General features: G+C 42.5%; 2 protein-coding genes across 2 annotated transcripts in view; one reads left to right on the top strand and one right to left on the bottom strand.

Annotated features, from left to right (window-relative positions):
• LOC310789558 (NLR family CARD domain-containing protein 3-like) overlaps positions 1-22,557 on the top strand; it is a 708,349-nt gene that overhangs the window by 277,866 nt on the left and 407,926 nt on the right. The window lies entirely within an intron of this gene.
• Positions 5,289-11,785, bottom strand: LOC310789524 (protein NLRC3-like; the record flags this gene model as incomplete). Its single annotated transcript, XM_083651160.1, has 3 exons — positions 5,289-5,293; positions 5,554-7,179; positions 11,512-11,785. The coding sequence occupies 3 exons, from the start codon at positions 11,783-11,785 to the stop codon at positions 5,289-5,291; spliced, it is 1,905 nt and encodes a 634-aa protein (XP_083507286.1).

Below are 22,557 nucleotides of genomic sequence, written 5' to 3'. Positions count from 1 at the left end.
TCATTTATCTTTCCAGTTAGTCACAGGACCCACACCAGAAAGGCACCAGAGGACCCACACAGGCTAAGAGGTGGAGACGGAGGATGTGGAGGAGAGGAGAGGTAGACAAGAGGAGAGGAAGAGTAGAGGAGGAAGTGGAGGAGGAGGGGAGAGGAACACAGGTGGAGAGGAAGAGGAGAAGAGGTGGAGGAGAAGGAGGAGGTGGTAGAGAGGTAGATGAACACAGGGGGAGAGGAGGGAAAGGAGATCATTGTTCTTTTGATAGTTGGAAATAGTGTTATTTATAATAGTTGGAAACAGTGTCATTTATAATAGTTGGAAAATGGAGAAAAGGCCAGCACTCTAGGTAGCCTTCATCAGCGTTCCACAACACCTGCTGAAACGCGTACGTTGTGGCTGTGCTGTACTCAACCTATTAAACGCATAAAGGACATTCTAGAGTGCTGGCCTTTTCTCCATTTTATGTTTCTACCTTGGCCCTGCACCTTGATTTACTTTATTTTGGAGTGTGCTCGCTACTGCTGTTTTTTGACATTTATAATAGTTGGAAATGGTGTAATTTACTTATTCTTATGTTTATTATATTTACATTTTTGTTCAAGTTCTTCATCTATTGTCACCTCTATCTGTTTAAAAACCCATTTGTTCGTTAATTAGTAATGCACACACATTTTTTGTCAACATCGTCAGTTTTTCGTCAACACCGTCAGTTCTTTGTCAACACCGTCAGATGTATGTTTTGGTTAATTTTTAAAAAAAAAGTTTATTCTTTCTTCAGTTTATGTTGTTTATGTAATAAAGGAGCATCCCAATGCCACATTTAAATCGTTTCACTGTAGGGAGTTGTTGCTATTTCAGTCTGGAGTAACCTGTCAAACCTGTGAATAATGTTGTCTGTGATGTGTTATGCCGGTAAATGGACAGTAGAGGGCGCGGGCGTCCCTGCGTGTTCTGTTTACAACCCCACGAGCCAGACAGGAAACCAGGTTAGATTCAGAAGGCTACGGCCCAATTCCAATCCGCCCCCTAAAGACTCAAGCCCTGAACCCTCAGTCCCTCTAATGGCCGCCATCTGAAAGTGGTTGAGTCATCAAGTGTGGAAGGGATCCACATTGGATAAATAGGAGGATTGGGACAGCAGAGCCCTTTGCACTTGACAAGATGATGTTGACTCTGGCAGGTTTGGGGTTCGCTATATATTGTTTATTGTCAAGATGCTTTGAGGGATAGACTCCCCGATGAGTCTGTTCTCATCCAGGCTCTGGACAACAGGTCATTTAAAAATAAATGTAGCCTACTGCAAAATCTGCAATCTGCAACATGTGTAATTATAATTAAAATAAGCATAATAATGACATGTCACCCAACATTATACACAATGTCAATACTGTACAATACAGATTCTGTAATTTTTTTTCTCATTCATCAAAAAAGTTGTGGATTGCAATTGTAATAGAAATGATCGATGATTATTCTAGGATTGTGTAAAATAACTACTTGCATTCCTCTGATATAATATTTTTGTCTAATCTGAAATCCCTATTAATGTAATGTTTCATTGTCAATTAAGGCATTCCAGCGCACTCGCAAACACCGCGTTTCGCGCGTGTGTTCTTTTATTTTTTTGACAGATATTTGCAGCCTTCCCTGTTTTATACGTCACAACGCTATGCATTGTGGGCAATTCCCTTTCCGTAAGTGGCCATAGCTGCTCCCTTACGGTAAGGGGGCAGAAAGGGCTCACTCTGAGCCCTCATTCACTTTGCGATTTCACTGTGGGACATCCCTAAGCCCTCACTCCCTTCACGTGAACGCGCCTCTAAGGGCTTGAGGCAGTAAGGGGGCGGATTGGAATTGGGCCTACGTGTGTGAACAGTGACAACGAGACAAGAGCTAGCTGAGCTAATCTGTGTGTGTATTGTGTGTTTCACAGGTAAGAGTTGAATTACGGTTAAGACAGATAACAACATACAGTGTGAATAGGCGACTGGGTGGCGTGAGTGTGTGTTTAGATGCATGAATGGGGATATGACTAGCATTATTAGCTAAGCGCTAACCTGTTAGCTTGGCGATCTCAATAGCTAACATTAGCATGATGTTGCAGTAGCCCTGGTAAAATATGCAAGGGGAAAGGTATTAACGTAGTTTAACAGCTGTTTGGGATGTATGGGTGTGAATGTGTGTATGGATGATGGTACATGGAGTTTGTTATGGTTTGATTCATGTGCTAGTAGTGTTTAGAAAGAGACTGTAAATGCTATCTTGAATGTAATGGTTACTGGGTTACCTCATGTTGTATTGGGATGGAAGAGGGTTGTATTCCAGTGAACAGTAATGATGTTGCAGGGCATTAGTTGCAGTGATTGTTAACCCTTGCATGGTCTTCGGGTCAATCTGACCCGTTTTAGAATTTCAACATCAAGGAAAAGTATGTTAAAATATTTTTTTCTCTATGAAACTTATTCTGCTTGGCTCATTTACTGTACTAAACATGTGATATGAAAATGGTACATTTCATGCATTTGCTAACCACCCCCTGCATCAACATATAACACCCATGGTCTTCGGGTCAATTTGACCCGGCCATTGAAAGTGGAGGCTAAAAGGGGTCAGAAGTGAAATTTAGACAATTTCTTTCTTTGAAAATGTTAAACATATTGGCATTTTCTAGTAAACATTGCATTATGACACACACACACACACACACACACACACACACACACACACACACACACACACAATGAAAGTTCACTCAGAGTTGACAGTATGTTTTGATACTTTTTTGCTATTTTTAGCTACAGGTCACCTCTCTTGCACCTGTGTGGGCGGAATTTTCTCCGAGAAACCCCGGGAAAGAGTTGTTGAGATAAGCATTTTGTTGCCAGTAGGTGGCGCTATGCCGAATTGCCTGGAATTCAGCTCCCTGCACTCCGTTGGGTCCCCCTAAGCGCACTCCCCGAGTTTGAAGTTGATCGGACCAGGGGTTCTCTAGATAAACCACTTGTTGTGTTGCCAGTAGGTGGCGCTATGCCGAATTGCACGAAAACAGGTCACTGTTCTCCGTCACGTACTCCTTAGTACACTCCTAAAGTTTGAAGTAGATCCGACCAACGGTTCTGGAGATCCGGGAGGAACACACAAGGAACACACGCACTGTGTTGCCAGTAGGTGGCGCTATACCGAATTGCACGAAAACAGGTCACTGTACTCCATCACGTACTCCTTAGTACACTCCCAAAGTTTGAAGTAGATCCGACCAATGGTTCTCGAGATCCGGGAGGAACACACGCACGCACGAACACACGTACGCACAGACGCACAGACAGACAGACGACTGACAGCGACAATCTCATAATCTCCTCGCGGAGATAATAAATAAACTTGAGTAGCTCTTTATTAAAATGAAGAACAAACTATGATTAGTAGGATTTTTGGGGTTTATAACGACTTTAGAATGGTTGAACTTGAGCCGGGTCAAATTGACTCGAACGCCCTCGGTGTGACTAAAAGACGAAGACCACACGAGGGTTGCTGATAAATATAGTATTATAGAGAATATTGATTTTGGGTAGAGTTGAATAATTAAAGGGATTTAAAATAATAATATAGATTAATGGGAATTAATGACCATGTGTTTAGAATATATTTTGGGGATTATTGAATGTGTTTATGTGCCAATTGAAATATGTTGTCTAAAGAAGTGTGAATTGAAGTGAATATTATTACGGCTATATGAGAAACTGTTGTTAATGTGATAATGTCATAAGTTGGAATTGGAATATGATATGATGTCATCATTTGCCAGACAGGAAACCAGGTTAGATTCAGAAGGCTACGTGGGTGAACAGTGACAACGAGACAAGAGCTAGCTGAGCTAATCTGTGTGTGTATTGTGTGTTTCACAGCACCCGGATGAAAATAAATAAAACAAATGTGTTGGCACAAGTTGGACTCCTCGTTAATCTAATAAGTGTAACAGATGCACCATTAATAAATATGTATTATTGCCATTCCCAAGTTCGTTAAAGCGATATCTCAAGAACGGCTTGATGGAATTTCTGCCAATTTGGCTCAAACGTCGAGTTGGGCGCAAGGATGAACGGATTACATTTTGGTGATCAAAGGTCAAGGTCACTGTGACCTCTCGAATGCCATTTTCAAGCTTGTTAATGCAATATATCAGGAATGCCTTGATGGAGTTTCTTCGAATTTGCCTCAAACGTCCACTTGGACTCAAGGATGAACTGATTACATTTTGGTAGTCAAAGTTCAAGGTCACTGTGACCTCACACACCCAATTTCCAAGCTCTGTAACGCAACATCTCAGGAGCGCCTTGACGGAATTTCTTCCAATTTGCCTCAAATGGCGATTTGGACTCAAGAATGAACTAATGGCGGAGGCATAAGTCTGCGTTGCATTCGTTCTAGTTTGTTATGTCATGCTGTTACGTTATGTCTTGTCATGTCTGTCAGGAGTATTTGTTCCTCGCCTGTGAGCTTTTAAGGTGTTGGGTAGGCTGTGAAAATGAATTGTCCTTCTGAGATAAATAAAGTCATCTGAATCTGAATCTGAATCCAAGGAGAGGTCCTCATGGAATGTAATTCACATATCATGGAAAGTAATTCACATATCATGGAAAGTAATTCACATATCATGGAAAGTAATTCACATATCATGGAAAGTAATTCACATAGACTAGGAAGTCTTGGTAAATATTGGATTCACAATTGGTTTTAAAATGACATGAACAGAGATAATCCTCTACATGATATGTGTTTATGTGAGCTGTACATCATCCAGCTTATTACACGGTTACTAACTAAAGAAATCAAAATGTAACTAGGAGAGGCACTCCCCTTGTTAATTTGATTATTAAAGCAACAGCATTTACTGGACTTCTTTCTGCAGATTGATATGACCCACGGCCTCCGGAGTCTGTCATCAGAATTGTCTGTTATAAGCAATGGTCTAATACACAGAAATAACAGACTGCAGAATGCCGTGATCGACCAATCAGAATCAAGCATTCAACAAAGCCGTGTGATAATTGCTGATAGTAACGTGTATGTGAATCAGGATTTAAATGGTTGTCTGTTGAACACGAAGAGGAATACTCACCTGAGAGTCTCCAGTCTACAGTGTGGACTCTCCAGTCCAGCAGAGATCAGCTTCACACCTGCATCTTTCAGGATGTTGTCACTCAGGTCCAGCTCTCTCAGACTGGAGGACTGGGAGCTGAGCACTGAGGCCAGAGCTTCACAGCTTCTCTCTGACAGCTGACAGCCACTCAGCCTGAAGAAGAATTGGTGAGAGAGATATACAACACATTTGAAAATGTATATATATTTTATTTAATATATTTGATCTACCCAGTTATGTATGAACCTACATAGCTTTATTCGAGGCTTTGACCACTGGCAGCAGCCTCAGAAGAGCCTTGTCTGAAGCAGAGTATTTCTTCAGGTCAAACTCGTCCAGCTCTTCTTCTGATGACAGTAAGATGAAGACCAGAGCCGACCACTGAGCAGGGGAGATTTTGACCGTAGAGAGACTTCCTGATCTCAGGTACTGTTGGATCTCCTCCACTAGAGAATGGTCATTCAACTCATTCAGACAGTGGAACAGATTGATGTTTGTCTCTGCAGAGGGATTCTTCTTGATCTTCTTCTTGATGTACTGGACTGTTTCCTGATTGGTCTGTGAGCTACTTCTTGTCTGTGGCAGCAGGCCTCGTAGGAGAGTCTGATTGGTCTCCAGTGAAAGGCCCAGGAGGAAGCGGAGGAACAAGTCCAGATGTCCATTTGGACTCAGTAAGGCCTTGTCCACAGCACTCTGGTAGAGATATTTTACTGCTGATCTGGGTCTGAGTAGCCTAGACAACCTGGAGGCTTCTGACAGTGGATTGACACCAGTCTTGAATGAGAACATGACATGAACAGCAGCCATAAACTCTTGAATGCTCAGATGGACAAAGCAGAAGAACTGGTCCTGGTGCAGCCCCCACTCCTCTTTAAAGATCTGTGTGAAGACTCCAGAGTACACTGAGGCTTTTCTGATATCAATACCACACTGTTTCAGGTCTTCTTCATAGAAGATCAGGTGGCCTTCCTCCAGCTGCTCAAAAGCCAGTTTTCCCAGAGAGAGAATCATGTCCCTGTTCTGTGTCCAGTGTGGATCTGTCTCAGTTCCCTCGTGATACTTTGCACTCTGCAATTTGGACTGAACCACCAGGAAGTGGATGTACATCGCAGTCAGGGTCTTGGGCAGGTTTTCTGTGTCACAGGTTTTCAACAGATGCTTCAGAACTTTAGCAGTGATCAAGCAGAACACTGGGATGTGGCACATGTTGTGGAGGCTCCTTGAATTCTTGATGTGGGAGATGATTGTGTTGGCCTGCTGCTCAACATCTCTGAAACTCTTCCTGAAGTAGTCTTCTTTCTGTTGGTCATTGAAGCCTCTCACCTCTGTTACCATGTCAATGTACTCAGAAGGGATCTGACTGGCTGCTGCAGGTCGTGTGGTTATCCAGATGTGAGCAAGCGGAAGCAGATTCCCCTTGATGAGGTTTGTCAGCAACACCTCCACTGAGGTTGACTGTGTAACATCATCCAGGAACTCGTTGTTCTTGAAGTCTAGAGGAAGTCTACACTCATCCAGACCATCAAAGATGAACATAACTGGGAATTTGTCAAACCTGCAGATTCCTGCTTTTTTGGTCTCAGGAAAGAAGTGGTGAAGAAGTTTCACCAAGCTGAACTGTTTCTCTTTCAGCTGATTCAAATCTCGGAAAGGGATTGGAAATATGAATTGCATATCCTGGTTGGCTTTGTCTTCAGTCCAGTCCAGAGTGAGCTTCTGTGTTAAGACTGTTTTCCCAATGCCAGCCACTCCCTTTGTCAGCACTGTTCTGGTTGGTTCATCTCTTCCAGGTAAGGGTTTAAAGATGTCTTCACTTTTGATTGTGTTTTCTGGAATCACTGGTTTCCTGGATGCCGTTTCAATCTTCCTGAATTCATGTTCATTGTCGGCCTCTCCAGTCTCTTCCTCTGTGAGGAAGAGCTCTGTGAAGATCTCATTCAGAAGTATCAACTTTTCTGAGTTTGTGATTCCCTCAAACAAACGCTGAAACTTCTTCTTCAAGTTGGATTTGTGTTTAGTCCGGCACTCTGCAAGCATCTCTGAATGAACAGACAACAATGAGAGAATGGTATAGTAATTATGAGTAATGCTAATATTTCCTGTCCATATTCTAAACATGAATTTATTTAGTAAGCTCATCCTGGCGTTTAATGGAGTTGAAGGTATAAGCTGTTGTACAGTCAGTTATTATTACTCAACAGGGAGTTAGGGTGAGGGTCATGCAACAGGGAGGTTGATGCAACCAATCAGATTCTCTATAGACACTTTTCCACTGTGCTGATAATTCCTACAATCTGTGCTTTATTGTTTGTGTTGGCAACTTTTGTGTTGAACAAGCAGATACTTTCTATACTAAAATGGCAGCCTGCCCCTCTTCACAAATCTATTGTCTGGACATAGGCTAATGAAAGCAGACTCACACTCTATATACATTTCATTTAGGGCTGTCAATCGATTAAAATATTTAATCGCTATTAACTCATTCTCTGCCAGGGTCATTTCGGTCTGTGTGCTCCCAGTGCCAGGATTTTGAGCATATTTCCTGATCTTCCAGGACCCACAGAATATTCTGTGCTAGGAATAAAATTACACAACATATCTCACAATAAAGCAGAGACTCTCTTCTTACCCCTTGTAAAAAACTGAAACTCGACCATGTTTCCTTGTTTAGTTACAAGCAGTGGAAGTTAGCTTGTTTTCACTAAAAATGCCCTCCTTTGTAACAGAAATAGGAGAAAAATAGGTTTTTAGTGAATGACACCGTTTCAAGCAGAACTCTCTTTTGAGCCTTTTATTTTTTGCCTCAGTGACACATCAGACATATACAGTATTTGTTTTCCCAAATAAAAAAATAAAAAATAAAAAATAAGATAATGTATTTTACAGTTGCCATGTGGATTTTTAGCTTAGCTTGATAAAAGCATAAACAAATGGAACGAACCCTTGTGGTCACACTCACACTCTCTCTCTCTCTCTCTCTCTCTCTCTCTCTCTCTCTCTCTCTCTCTCTCTCTCTCTCTCACACACACACACACACACACAGGAATAACGAGTGCTGTAACGTTACCTGCTGTCACGTTACCTCTCATAACTAACGTTAGCACAGAAGATCACACAATAGCTACGTTAGTGCTGTAAACTTTGAAATGTTTATGTGACACATGTTTCGCCTTGGTTGCTGGGGACGGGTGTGTGACGCGGTTTGACGTATCCATGTGATTCCCCTTCCCTTGAGTGTGACAGAGCTCTCAAGCTGGCAAGCTGGCAAGCTGGCAAGCTGGCAAGAGGAAACGTGAAGCGAGTCATGCCGGCGGCATAAGTTATAAACAATGCGTGACAATTATACTCGAATGTTGTGTGTGATCATTTCATCTCAAACACGATACAAAAAATAGGCTACTTTTTACCATCGTCATCGCTCCAAGTGGCACCCATTTCTCCTCCTCCGATTCATCCGTGTCAGAACGCTGTGAAGGGGAGCCTTCGTAGCAACAACAAAAACGCTGGCGTCTTCCTCACCATCGTCGCCAGCCGAGAACTCTGGATCGGAGTCTGTTTCGACCACAGGCTCCACCCATAAATACTAAACTAGCGGGTTGCTTTTATCAGTTTGACTTGAAACAATGTCACAGGCTGGGAAAGTGTCTGATGTAATGTAAACAGCCAAAACATGAAAGTACGTCCGAGTACGTCCTTGGCACAGAACGCCATTGTAAAAAGTACGTCCGAGTACGTCTTTGGCAGAGAATGAGTTAATTGCATGATTCTCCATAGTTAATCACGATTAATCGCAAATTAATCTCACTCTTTTTTTTAATCGGTTCTAAATCTTCCGTAAACGGAGGTACCTTAAATCTGGTATTTTCTTGTGCCAGTTAAAAACACTTGAGAGCTTTGTTCAAATATGCACTGTTGCATGGGTAGTATTATCATTAGCTATTATCATTAGTATGGGTACGTATTTGGCCATTGGTATTGTTATTATTGCTACTAGTTACTAGGTATGGGCATCGAATTTCGAATTTTCGAATAATCGTTGTTATTATCAAGGTCGACTTTTATTATTGAAAGTCGAAATTCGGGGGATTTTTTTTTTTTTTGGTGAAATGTTGCATTGTCTGCCCTGATTCTAAGTATAGTCGAATCGCTTGGTTTGAGCAAGTAAAACAATTTTTATAAGCATTTTAAGCAAGGTTTATGGAAAAATGAATGGCGGATGAAATCCCATGAAGAGGGAGAGGGGGTGACTTTGGCACCCCTTTGGCACTCAGACCTGAGCCTACTAAATATTTAATGAACCACTCATGATTGTCAAAACTGTTTTTTATTTTCGAAAATGTCAATGTCATGTAACATGTTCTTTACTTCAGTGGTGCAATGCTTGTTTGAGCTAAAAATCCACAGCAGAAGCTTTTTCTATTAATTAATAAAGCCTTAGACTTAGAATCAGGGGAGACAATGCAACATTTAACTCACAATTTATTTATTTTAAATTACATTTTTTTTTTTTTTACATTTATTTATTTATTTTCGAATTTCGATTAAAAGTCGACTTTGGCCAGCGAATTTCGAATAGTGTTTTTGCTAGAAATGCCCATCCCTACTAGTTACTGGGAATACACATCTCTCAGGCTGCACTCTGTGAAGTTAACTGTGCTATCCTCCACATCTCTCGAGCCACAGTGTGTGCAGACAAGAGCAGCTGCGTGCCTGCTCTCTCCCCCCTCTCTCTTTCCCCCCCTGTCTTTGGTCTCGACCTAGTTTCAAGATGAAGACCAGTCATGTTACCTCACATCACAATAGGCATCAGCTCCCAGTCAAGTGTAATCCTAGTGTGACGTCCGTTATGACGTGTGACTCATCACCCCATCCTCAATAGCCAATCAGCCCCTGTCAACATGCCAATATGACGTCACTGCGGAGGCTATGAGGTGGCAGTACATATAGCCATGCTCAGCGCGTAGGGGTGTCACAATATTTCGTCGCACGATATATCGCGATATCGAAACGTCACGATATGCGTATCGTCAGAGAATTTTTTTTTTTTTTTTTTTTTTTTTTTTGCTCCTGAATAATAATAGAACAAATTTAGCAGAATCAACACGCACGAGTGAGGGGGTAGACTACTACTGGGATGGCAAAACAGCTCAAGGGGTACATAAGTTTAGGGACCATTGAGCATGAGTTATTTAAGAAATAGATTACTTTATTTTTCTTTCACCATGCAACAAACATTTAGTTTGTGACAGTGTGACACATTCTATTGCAAGAGAAGCATTATCTTCCATGTTGTTTTATAGTTATTATAATAACAATTTCCAAAAACAGCATTTGTTTTGTATTTTGTGTATTTCAAATGAAAGTATTTTCCCAGGGCTCCCTTGAAAAGAGGTTTCGATTTCAATGGGACTCACATGGTTAAATAAATGATAACTAAATACATAAAAATTATTTACTTTTGTTATGTTAAAAAGAATATTGTTAAAATATCGTATCGTATCGTTATCGTGAACCCAATATCGTGTATGGTATCGTATCGTGAAATTAGTGTATTGTGACACCCCTATCAGCGCGTCATCATCCTCTTTCCCTGATCCTTCACCTCCATGGTCGCTGTACCTGGGCAGGTCGTATCCCCTCCTCTGAAGCTGCGTTTCGCCCCACCCACCTCCCCAGTCCACCACCAACGTCTTGACTCCTGAAGAATTCCCTACAGGGGGGGATTCTCTATCCTAGTCTGAGCAGATGCCCTCCTCTCTCACCACAAGAAGAGAGGCATCTTACCACGGAGTCATTATGCCAAAGAATCAGTTGCCATGCTGCCATGCAATAGAATTAGTTGCCATGCCATTTCGTGCCATAGAACTAACCGCCATGCCATTCGTGAATAAAGCTCGCTTGTTAAACTTTACCCACTGGTCTCTCATGATTGAATATATATATATATATATATATATATATATATACTGTATATTTGAGAGAGACAGAGTAGACAGACTAGTTACTGCGTATTCCCAGTAACTACTAGCAATAATAACAATACCAATGGCCAAATACTTACCCATACTAATGATAATAGCTAATGATAATAGCTACTCCCCATGCAATAGTGTATGTTTGCACAAAACTCTCAAGTGTTGTTAACTGGCACAAGAAAATGTCAGGTTTAAGGTACCTCGGTTTAAGGTAGATTTACAACAGATCAAATTAATTGTGCGATTAATCGTGATTAACTGTGGACTCACACTCTATATACATTGTTGGCAAAAAGTGTTTTTAAATAATTTTGTCATATATGTCATATCTTACAAATCATTTTATGTGATGCATGCTTGCATAAAGTCGCATTTTATAATTGTCCCATTACTTACCTTCGGGTCCTGAACTGGTTTTTAATAATCGTTGCAGTAGATCATTCTTGAGGATCTTCCTCAGAACCTCTTTGGTCACCTCCAGAGTGTATTCGCTGTAGGTCTGGAACATGTGATCTACTGTGTCCAGCCTGTCTGCCTTCTCCAGGCGGCTCTTTGGGATGGCTGGGATGTCTAGGATGCCAGTCTGCTGTAGGAACCACTTGAACCTCTTGAACTCGTCATCTCCCAAATCATCCAAAGTTCCCAAGAGCAGCTCTACAGGTGTCGCCATCGTTGCTCCCTGATGAGAAGACATTAGGATTAGTTGACCATACTATTGATGCTGTAACTGTGAGCTTGCAGATAATAGCGCCCTCATCTGACTGGCAGTTCTCACTTTTGAATGGCTCCGGTTCCAGGAAGTGAATTTCCCATTCATTCGTTTCAGAACATTCTTATAAAGTTTGAATCCTGGAAGCAAGCCAACCAGCTAAGATATGAATCATGACTATGAAACAACAACAACAAAAGGGGGGTAAATGGCAAATGTTTTATTTATATTGTTTGCAGTTTTCTCTTCTTTTTTCTTCTTCTTTATTGTGTGGCTCATAATACTGTCAATTAGTGGTGTAAAATTAATTTCCGGTTTATACTGCAGTGCTTATATATCGTTCCTCCACAGAGGTGCTAAAGTAGAGTAGTCTAAGTAATAATCATGATAGGAATAATATAATAAGAATCTCTGTGTGTGAGTCAGCAAATTCTGTTGGGCCACAGCTATGCCATCTTATGTGCGACCGTGCAGAGCCAGATTTTTAATTAGGGACGATTAATGTTTGAAAGTCCAAATGCCAAAAATGTCACATGAAGGACAAAACCCTACATGCTCCCCTGTAAAACTGCTCAACACCCCCGGGTGTGCTGTTGTTTTCCTATGGGCAGAGCGCTGCTGCATATCGTTGGGTGGCACTGCTCTCCATGGGAAAACAATGGTACAGCAGCAGTGCTACACTTAGCGTCACAAAATAAAATAAATACACAGCGTTCAAATTTGCCACCGAGCGCTGCGCTCCACGTTCAAATTATTTCAACTTTGACCTTGTTACCGCTGACCTTTCATGAGTGCATGACACATGTGGAAGGAACCTGGGTCCAGAGATGGGAAGTAACGAAGTACCATACTTCATTACTGTACTTAAGTAGATTTTCCGGGTATCTACTGCTGAGTATTTATTTTTCTGACAAGTTTTTACTTTTACTCCCTACATTTTAACACAAGTATCTGTACTTTCTACTCCTTACATTTTCAAAACAAGCTTGTTACTTTAGTTTTAATGCACAACAACAACGATTAAAGAAAGACAGAGAAGAAACGGGGCATAATGAATAGAGATAGCTCATTCCAGGCTCCGCCAATAGTATGGAATGGCACTCGTCCGGTCCCCTAAATGTCAGCTTGTGATTGGCTCTCTGTCAATGTTACGAAACTTCATTGGCTAGACAGTCTCCTAAGGGGGCGTTGACATAACCTGGAAAAGAAGTGCACAGTCCAGCCACCAGACCACATCATGTATCGATGTATCAGAACCACACACCAAACGTGACAACGCTGCCATAAGAAAGACGAGAGACGGACACTCGGTCGCGCTGAGAAATTGCGTCTGTGAATAGTGATGTTCATGTCAGCCAGAGGAACCAGCAACATGAGCGATGCCGCTGAAAGTGAGGTTGAAGTTGTCAACACTGCAGACTCGAACGAGCCAGACGCTCTGGCAGTGTAGCTTTTTCTTTTTCCAAGTCTCTTGTTTACTTGGCGTAATAGTTGTCTGATCAGACACTAGAGAAAGAAACACAGGACAAGCAGGGTATAGTTACATCTTGTCTTCTGTTTTCAAAACTCAGTGTTTGTATGTGCTCCAGAGGCTTCAATAAAGTAGGAGACACCTTGTATCCAACAGTTAAACTTTTGTGATTAATGATTTGCATATTCATATATCCTGCAAATATGAATGAGGGAGCAATAGATGTCATTTTAAGGATTTTAATGGGATAATTTGACTGTTTTTGTGGAAAAACTACAGCACAGAGTTTTAAGATGTATAAAAACACGTTTGTAGGGGATATTTTAAGTTCAATAGTCTTCAAATTATATTATTAATATATGATGTGAGGTTCAGTTAGCTTTGCACAGAAACATCCGGTAAAAATACTTTTTACTTTTACTCATTGAGTAAATTTCATAGCCTGTACTTTTTTTACTTTTACTTGAGTAAATACATGTAGTTGAATCAGTAGGCTACTTCTCTGGCAGTGTAGCTTTTTCTTTTTCCAAGTCTCTTGGCGTAATAGTTGTCTGATCAGACACTAAAGAAACACAGGACAAGCAGGGTATAGTTACATCTTGTCTTGTGTTTTCAAAACTCAGTGTTTGTATCCAGAGGCTTCAATAAAGTAGGAGACACCTTGTATCCAACAGTTACACTTTTGTGATTAATGATTTGCATATTCATATATCCTGCAAATATGAATGAGGGAGGAATAGATGTCATTTTAAGGATTTGAATGGAATAATTTGACTGTTTCTGTGAAAAAACTACAGCACAGAGTTTTAAGATGTATAAAAACACGTTTGTAGGGGATATTTTAAGTTCAATAGTCTTCAAATTATATTATTAATATATGATGTGAGGTTCAGTTACATGTAGCTTTGCACAGAAACATCCGGTAAAAATACTTTTTTTTACTTTTACTCATTGAGTACATTTTATAGCCTGTACTTTTTTACTTTTACTTGAGTAAATAGTTGAATCAGTACTTCTACTTTTACCAGAGTCGTTTTTTTACACAAGTAACTGTGGAAGACCGGGGATAGTTGTAACATGGGTCAGTTGTAACCAGTGTTGGGACTAACGCGTTATTAAGTAACGCGTTACAGTAACTAAGTTACTTTTTGCGGTAACGAGTACTGTAACGAATTACTTCATCAGTAACGTAACGTACTTACAATTATTGCGGTTTAAACAGGCTCGTTACTCGTTACTCCACGATTCTGTGCGGGACCTACAGCAGCGAGGGTAGAGAGGAAAATGCGAGTCTGACGGCGGTCTGATGAGGAAGTAGGCTAATCGTGCGGCACTTCTATATTTTCTAATGTTACTGGACCAAATTCTGATAGTGAAACGGGTCATTTTGCGCGAGCTGTGTTGTGTACGGTAGCGGTGTTCACTTCACACCGCTCAGCGAGTCAGCAGCATGGAGCCCTCTCCTCCTCGCTTCTCTCAGGCTGTCTGTCACCAGTGCCCTGCTGCACCAGGCAAGCACAGCACTCGTCTCTCACTTACAGATTCCCCTCGCGTTGGAGGGTGTTCACGGTGTGTTTCGCGTTGTTTGGTCATGAAATGGGGAAAAAATGCCTGCAAGTCTGCTGCCTTTTGGAGATGAACTGCTATTAAAGGCAGCCGCGACGAGCGGCTGCTTTGAGGCTCTGCTCTGTCCCTATCTGCAGGCAGCGCTGGGCTCTGCTGCTCACTGTCACTCCGCTTTTACAAATGGTAACCACAGTGTTTATGTTGTTCAGCCAGGATATTATAGACTATTGATACAGTTGTTAATTATACAGTGCCAAAAGTGTACTGGCTACTTTTTGAAGGCAATAATAAATATGCCTCAATGTTGTCTTGTCCCACACTGTGCTACAGCAACCCCAAAATAATGTGTGTGCATTAATAAGATAATTGAGAGTTAAAAAAAAAGTAACTCAAAAGTAACTTTCCTAGTAACTAAGTTACCTGGAAAGTAACGAGTAACTTAAAGTAACTGAGTTACTTTTCAGAGCAGTAACTAGTAACTGTAACTAAGTTACTAATTAAAAGTAACTTGCCCAACACTGGTTGTAACACTTTCCATTCCTCCAATCAGGAGCAAGTTATGAATCACCTGATTCACTCTGCACATGCTCAGTTTAGTCCTTAGTCCACATGTGAGGAAGTAGCAGCCTGTGGCAGATATAGCCAATTTTAGGAGGAAAAAACTAATTTTGAGGTAAGAAAGTATATTTTTTTACTTAACACATTCACTGCCAGCCGTTTTTTTTTTTACTGTAGGTAGGTTCTGCCAGAGTTTTTTTTTGAGGATTCTGGCTTATCTTTCAAGACCCGAGGATTCTTTTCTGCTAAGATTTTGTGAACACACAATATCTCAAAAGAACTAATAGAATGTGTGCTTTCTCTGTCTAAAATAGTTAGTTTGTAGAGTTAGTAGTTATGTAAGCATTAGCAGTTGAATACAGCATGGTTTCAGCGTCTGAAAAATTATTCAGAGATAAACGGCTTTTTGTGAAATTCGATAGAACAGTCACTTTAACCATTCATTTTTGGCATCAGTAAGACGTCAGACATCTAAACAATAGTTTTGAACAGTAATTTCCTCCATAACAGCAGGAAACCCCCCTCTGCTTCCAACTCCTCCCTCCGTGGGCGTTCTCCTCCGCCCTCCTTGGCTCTGCAGCGGGTCTGTGACAAACGAGTTGCTGCTGCTGCTGCTGCCTGGCAGTCTGGATGGGGCTCGCTGGATGGGTTTCACTCGTTTCTTGGCGGTCCGGTTGAGAGCTCTGATGAAGCTCTTGCGATTCTGGGCTTATTTATGGTGCGTGTTTCAAAGTGTGCATCCAGTCTATTCTTGGAACCCCCCACCGTTGCCACCGCTGTGCGTCAGCGCGAAAGTGAAAGCGTTTTCGCCATCCATTTTACAGTATGAGAACGGCTTCCTCGCGCTTTTCCCTCCAGTTTTGGCTCGCCTCTTTCTACTGTGGAGAGACATGTCGCCACTCAGTGGGTCGGTAAAATAGATTATACACATTCAATACCTCCAATCCTGGTATAGGAGACGTAAAAGGGTTAGATCAACGTCCCACCGTCAAAAAAAAAAAATGGATTTTGTTTGACGTAAAAACACGTCATTGGCAGTGAACGTGTTAATTTATTTTTTTGATAGCATTGCCTGCTTTGTAGTTAAACTCATCAAACTTAACTCATGTTAATTATGTGTCTATGTAGCTATTTTACATGCAGATTGTTAGTGCTAATGTTTTAGCTGTTAGCTGTAAGGTAAGCTACTTCATAGAGACAGTCCGCATGTCTGGGAACGCCCACAAAATGTTAAACGGCTGGCGCGCGAGTGGGGTAAAACCGCTGATATATCTCATGGGCTGACTCACCAAAAGACGGTGCTGCGGCTCTAAACTACAGGTTTGGGGGTTCTAGAGCAGAACACATGACGTCTGCTCAGATGTGCGTATACTGCGGTGGTTAAATACCCGATCGTGTCTGCCTGGGCTGGGCTATCAGTCAAATTCTAACTTTGCTGAATGGATAGAACGGGGTTTTTTACCCCACCCTGACCACGCCCCCAGCCAGGCTGAGCCAGCTATTGTGGGCGTTCCTAGTGCCTGTATTGGCGTTCCCAGACATGCAGACTGTCTCTATGGCTACAAGTGTCTGGGTCAGTTGTAACACATGAACAAATCGTACAAACTACCCCAAGCAAATGTGTAATTGAATTTATGTTTTCTTTGAATTTCAGTATGACTCAGTCTTGGCAGAGAAAGCCTGACTGTACAAAATAGTGACTCCCTGGACTTCAACTCCCATGATCCTCCTCACCTCACATTTGCCCTTTCCCCTGATTCACTCACCCATGCACACCTGCCAGCACTCCGGACTAATTACATACTGATACACTACGTTACTGCATGCTGCAGAGCTCTCTCTGGGTCTGATACACTATGTTACTGCATGCTGCAGATCTCTCTCTGGGTCTGATACACTACATTACTGCATGCTGCAGATCTCTTTCTGGGTCTGATACACTACGTTACTGCATGCTGCAGAGCTCTCTCTGGGTCTGATACACTACGTTACTGCATGCTGCAGATCTCTTTCTGGGTCTGATACACTACGTTACTGCATGCTGCAGAGCTCTCTCTGGGTCTGATACACTACGTTACTGCATGCTGCAGAGCTCTCTCTGGGTCTGATACACTACGTTACTGCATGCTGCAGAGCCTCTCTGGGTCTGATACACTACGTTACTGCATGCTGCAGAGCTCTCTCTGGGTCTGATACACTACGTTACTGCATGCTGCAGATCTCTCTCTGGGTCTGATACACTACGTTACTGCATGCTGCAGAGCTCTCTCTGGGTCTGATACACTACGTTACTGCATGCTGCAGAGCTCTCTCTGGGTCTGATACACTACGTTACTGCATGCTGCAGAGCTCTCTCTGGGTCTGATACACTACGTTACTGCATGCTGCAGAGCTCTCTCTGGGTCTGATACACTAGGTTACTGCATGCTGCAGAGCTCTCTCTGGGTCTGATACACTATGTTACTGCATGCTGCAGAGCTCTCTCTGGGTCTGATACACTACGTTACTGCATGCTGCAGAGCTCTCTCTGGGTCTGATACACTAGGTTACTGCATGCTGCAGAGCTCTCTCTGGGTCTGATACACTATGTTACTGCATGCTGCAGATCTCTGGGTCTGATACACTATGTTACTGCATGCTGCAGATCTCTCTCTGGGTCTGATACACTAGGTTACTGCATGCTGCAGAGCTCTCTCTGGGTCTGATACACTAGGTTACTGCATGCTGCAGAGCTCTCTCTCGGTCTGATACACTATGTTACTGCATGCTGCAGATCTCTCTCTGGGTCTGATACACTACGTTACTGCATGCTGCAGATCTCTCTCTGGGTCTGATACACTACGTTACTGCATGCTGCAGATCTCTCTCTGGGTCTGATACACTACGTTACTGCATGCTGCAGATCTCTCTCTGGGTCTGATACAATACGTTTCTGCATGCTGCAGATCTCTCTCTGGGTCTGATACACTACGTTACTGCATGCTGCAGAGCTCTCTCTGGGTCTGATACACTATGTTACTGCATGCTGCAGAGCTCTCTCTGGGTCTGATACACTATGTTACTGCATGCTGCAGATCTCTGTCTGGGTCTGATACACTATGTTACTGCATGCTGCAGATCTCTCTCTGGGTCTGATACACTATGTTACTGCATGCTGCAGAGCTCTCTCTGGGTCTGATACACTACGTTACTGCATGCTGCAGAGCTCTCTCTGGGTCTGGGACGCTTTCCCCCAGCCGGCTGGTAATGGGAGGGAACCGTTCACTTGGCCAGTCATATGCCAGGGATGGTTATGCACTAGTTAGTGCACTAGTTAGTGCACTAGTTAGTTAGTTATGTTAGGGATGGATACAGTCCTGCCCAATCAGCAATGACTTTGCGGTGACGCGAGGTCAACCCACTCATGGGAGGCACAGCCCATTTTTCGAACCACTCTCTCATTGCTCATTGCTGCTACGACCTGTCACTCATTCAATTTCACCCCCCTAGACGCGCCCCCAAACCCCAGCAGTGGCTGTGAAGTGGTACAGACTAATTTATGTAGTATGCGGAGCGCAGCAATTCAACGTAATATTTGAGTCTGGGGAGAGACTAGTGTAGAGCTGACTGACAGTGCAAGACAATTAAGCACACTAATATTCAGCTGGTGCACATTTGTTAAATTTTATTATATAACAGTAACTAACATACTTGAGACACACACACACACACACACACACACACACACACACACACACCAGTTACTGTATGTTAAAAAGTAAAGTAATTGTTAAATAAAAAGCTTTCAATATCTTAAGTTTTTGTTTTAATCCTTACTTCATAATGTTACATTTCACCCCAAGGTGTGTTACAACTAACCCAGACTATGGGGTGGATTGTAACATTTCACTCGTTGTGTTTGAGACTAAGCCATGCATTTTCTGTGTGTGTTGCAGAGGTAACAGCTACACTATGTGATAGCAGACACATGTAATTAGTTTGTATACAATTTTGAATGCACTGGCTTTAAAGAGCTCCAAGATACAGACAGAAATGTCCAAAATGTTACAACTATCCCCTGCCTGGGTCTACCATGTCTCTGTTCAAGCTACAGACTAGTTAGCTGTAGGATCCGCCTCCTCAACCAGAGCAATTTAGAGAGAGAGTGGCATCAGCGGAGGACCAAAATGTGTGACTTATTAGCCAATGAACAACAGCCAGGAAGGGGTCTCGCTCTACTTTTGAATGACTCATCAATCAATCAATCAATCAATCAATCAACTTTAATTCATGTCCCAGAAGGGCACTTTGGTTTACATCAGGGAGTAGTGGTTATTAAAAGATACACTCGGAACATTATTACTAGTTTGAGAGTAATAAAGGCACACTTCAATATTATACAATACATATACATTTGTTGCAATATGTACAGATTCCAAAAGACCGTCTACTCCCTGCTGCCAGTCGCAGCATGCGCTGCGCCCTTTGCAACTAGCTCATCAACAAACGCAAGAGGCTGCCATAACATACAGCGCCAGTTTTGGATGTGTCAGAGAGAAAAAAAAGGGGGGGGGGGGGAGGAGGATGCAAAAAGCTAGGGGGAGTGTGTGAAGGCGGGGGGATTGGGTGGGGGAAGAGGGTGGTGGGATGGGGTGGGATGTGCGTGCGTGCGTGCGTGTATGTGTATATATGAGTCCTTGAGTCTGTGTGTTTATGTGTGAAGTATGCCTGAAGTAGTGCTGCACGATTAATCTAATCGCAATCGCGATGTCAGCACGTGCGATTACATAACCGCAAAAGTGTGCGATTATTATCATTTTTTCACGTCTTTTTGAGTGTGTGTGTGTGTGTGTGTGTCCTCTAACGTTACACGCGACGCAGCAAACACACGTTTCTCTGCCATCACACTGTGGGCATCAACACTAGCGGGAGGCTTCTCCCATGCACTCCCGCAAATAAGTAATGTTATGCGCAGCAAAGTTACATTTTACCGAGGGGGAGAGAGAGAACATCCATGATCGCTAACAGCTAGCTATGCTAATAACTAGCTTGCCGTTCAGAAACGCATGTAAACAGCCGTGTGATTAGTGAGAACGTCAGTAAAATAAGGAGAGAGCTGCAGGTGCTTATGCAGAACTAGTGCACAGTGGGTAATGACCCGCTGTGATGAAGAATATAGCGAGATTAACAAGGTTGATAGCAAAACACTGTCGCAGCTGCCAGCAGCAGCACCTCCAGGCTTCAACTAGTGTTTAGCCTGTCACATGACGCCTTCATGGTCCCTCGATAAAGTATGCAGAAATATGCACGTTACCGCACCACTCTCTCAAGAAGCGTCACGTGAGTGTGGCGTTTAAGGCCATCTGTCGCTACAAAATAAATAAACGGGGTGTATCATTGTATTACTCGACAGACATGTAACTAACTTTGCCAGTCTGAGCCATCTTCTATGTGCTGTAACACAGTGCAGTTTCTATTTTTCTGGTGTTTCTTTTTTACATGTTTGGGACAGGCAAATGTCTCAAAATGTTTTATTTTTTTGTAAAGATAATTTTATTTCAAGTTGTTTTATTTTTTTAGTTTTAATATATTTTAAATTGTAACATATTTCATGTATTTTAGTCTGTGATACGTGAAACCGTGGTATTTTTGTCCAAGGTTATCATACCGTCAAAAACTCATGCCGGCACATCCCTAGATACCTCTTGTTTATTATATCGCAATCACAATCGCAATCGCAATATTGTCCACCCTAATCGCTAATCGCACCTTTCCCCCAAATCGTGCAGCACTAGCCTGAAGCTCCTTTCAGGGTCACGACACAAATCTCGGCGGCGGGTGAAGAGCGCGACAACACAGCAGGTTGCTATGGAGACAGCCTCGAAATGCCCAGACCAAAGTCAACAACAGGTGTCCATGAGGGGCGGGGGAGGGGTGGAGGTGTAGAGCTCTACATTGCAATGAATCTTCAGGGGGAGTTTCTTGCGAGCGGCCTTGCCGGGCCAACAAGCGAGTGGGGGCGCCGGAATCAAGATAGGATGTTTGGTTAGGGGAGGGAAAACAGCATTCCAATTGATTTCTGCTCCAGACATGGTCTCCAACTTAAGCACTTCCATGCAGAGCAGTGAATTTCTCCAAAATGTGATCCATCTTGTGCTTCAGATCAGAAATCGCACCATCCATCTTGCGATTCTGATCAGAAGTCATAACAGTCTGAGTACTCACGGCTCGGCCCACCTCGTTTAACATGTTTAACATGACGGGTAGCTTTGGGCTTTCTTGAATGGCTCCCATCATTTTTACTTTCCGATAGACTAGGGCAACGCTCAATCCAAGAAGCAAATGTCCAAATGCCGCCAGGCAGACAACCCGCCACTTCTCCCATGAGTCCATAATATAGCCCGCAGAAAAAGTACCGTCTGGGCAGATAGGTTCCCCTGAACCAGCGCTTCTCGTGGATTTTTTTTGGTCAACTGCGTTGAGAGACCAGCTTATCAGTTCCATGATTACTTCAGATAGTTTCGAAGAGTAGCCCGGTCAGGACGAGTGAGCAGGCAGTGGGAGAGAGGGAGAGAGGGAGAGACGAGAAAAAGCGACCGCCTTCGTTGAGAGCAGAGCAAGCATTAGCCAATGAACAACCAGGAAGGGGTCTCACTCTACTTTTGAATGCTAAAATGAAGCTGATAATGTACCATTTGATTCTATACACGGCTCTGGCTGTGACTAGTCACCTGTTTACTGTGCTACACTCTGTTCACCAGTAGAGGGTGATATTTTTCATCTCATATGAAGCTCTGAGCGCTCAACACATTTTAGACCCAGTGTGTGAGAAACCCACAATGCTTCAGAAAGTTGCTCATTTCACCATCACTAGTGGTTATCTGTCTTCACTTCCTGTATTTCTGTGAGTTGGTAAACAGGGCTGAAAGTCACACTTCCTCTTCTAGCACAGAAACCAGCAGAAACAATATACATAAAAAAAGTTTACTGCACAAATAAACAGGAGGTGGTAGTGGATTGCTTTCTTTAGCCCTGTTATTATTAAACCAACAAATGTAACATTCAAATGAAAGTATAACACTTAATCATAAAGAGAGCAATACTGCATGTGGAAGTTTGATTTATCTAATTTAGCTTTACTATGGAAGTCAGTGTGTGT

Source organism: Poromitra crassiceps (assembly GCF_964638095.1).
Source record: "Poromitra crassiceps genome assembly, chromosome: 14".
NCBI classification, from domain to species: Eukaryota; Metazoa; Chordata; class Actinopteri; order Beryciformes; family Melamphaidae; genus Poromitra; species Poromitra crassiceps.
The sequence above is the reverse complement of the archived record's forward strand: the minus strand, read 5'-3'. Positions and strand labels throughout refer to the sequence as shown.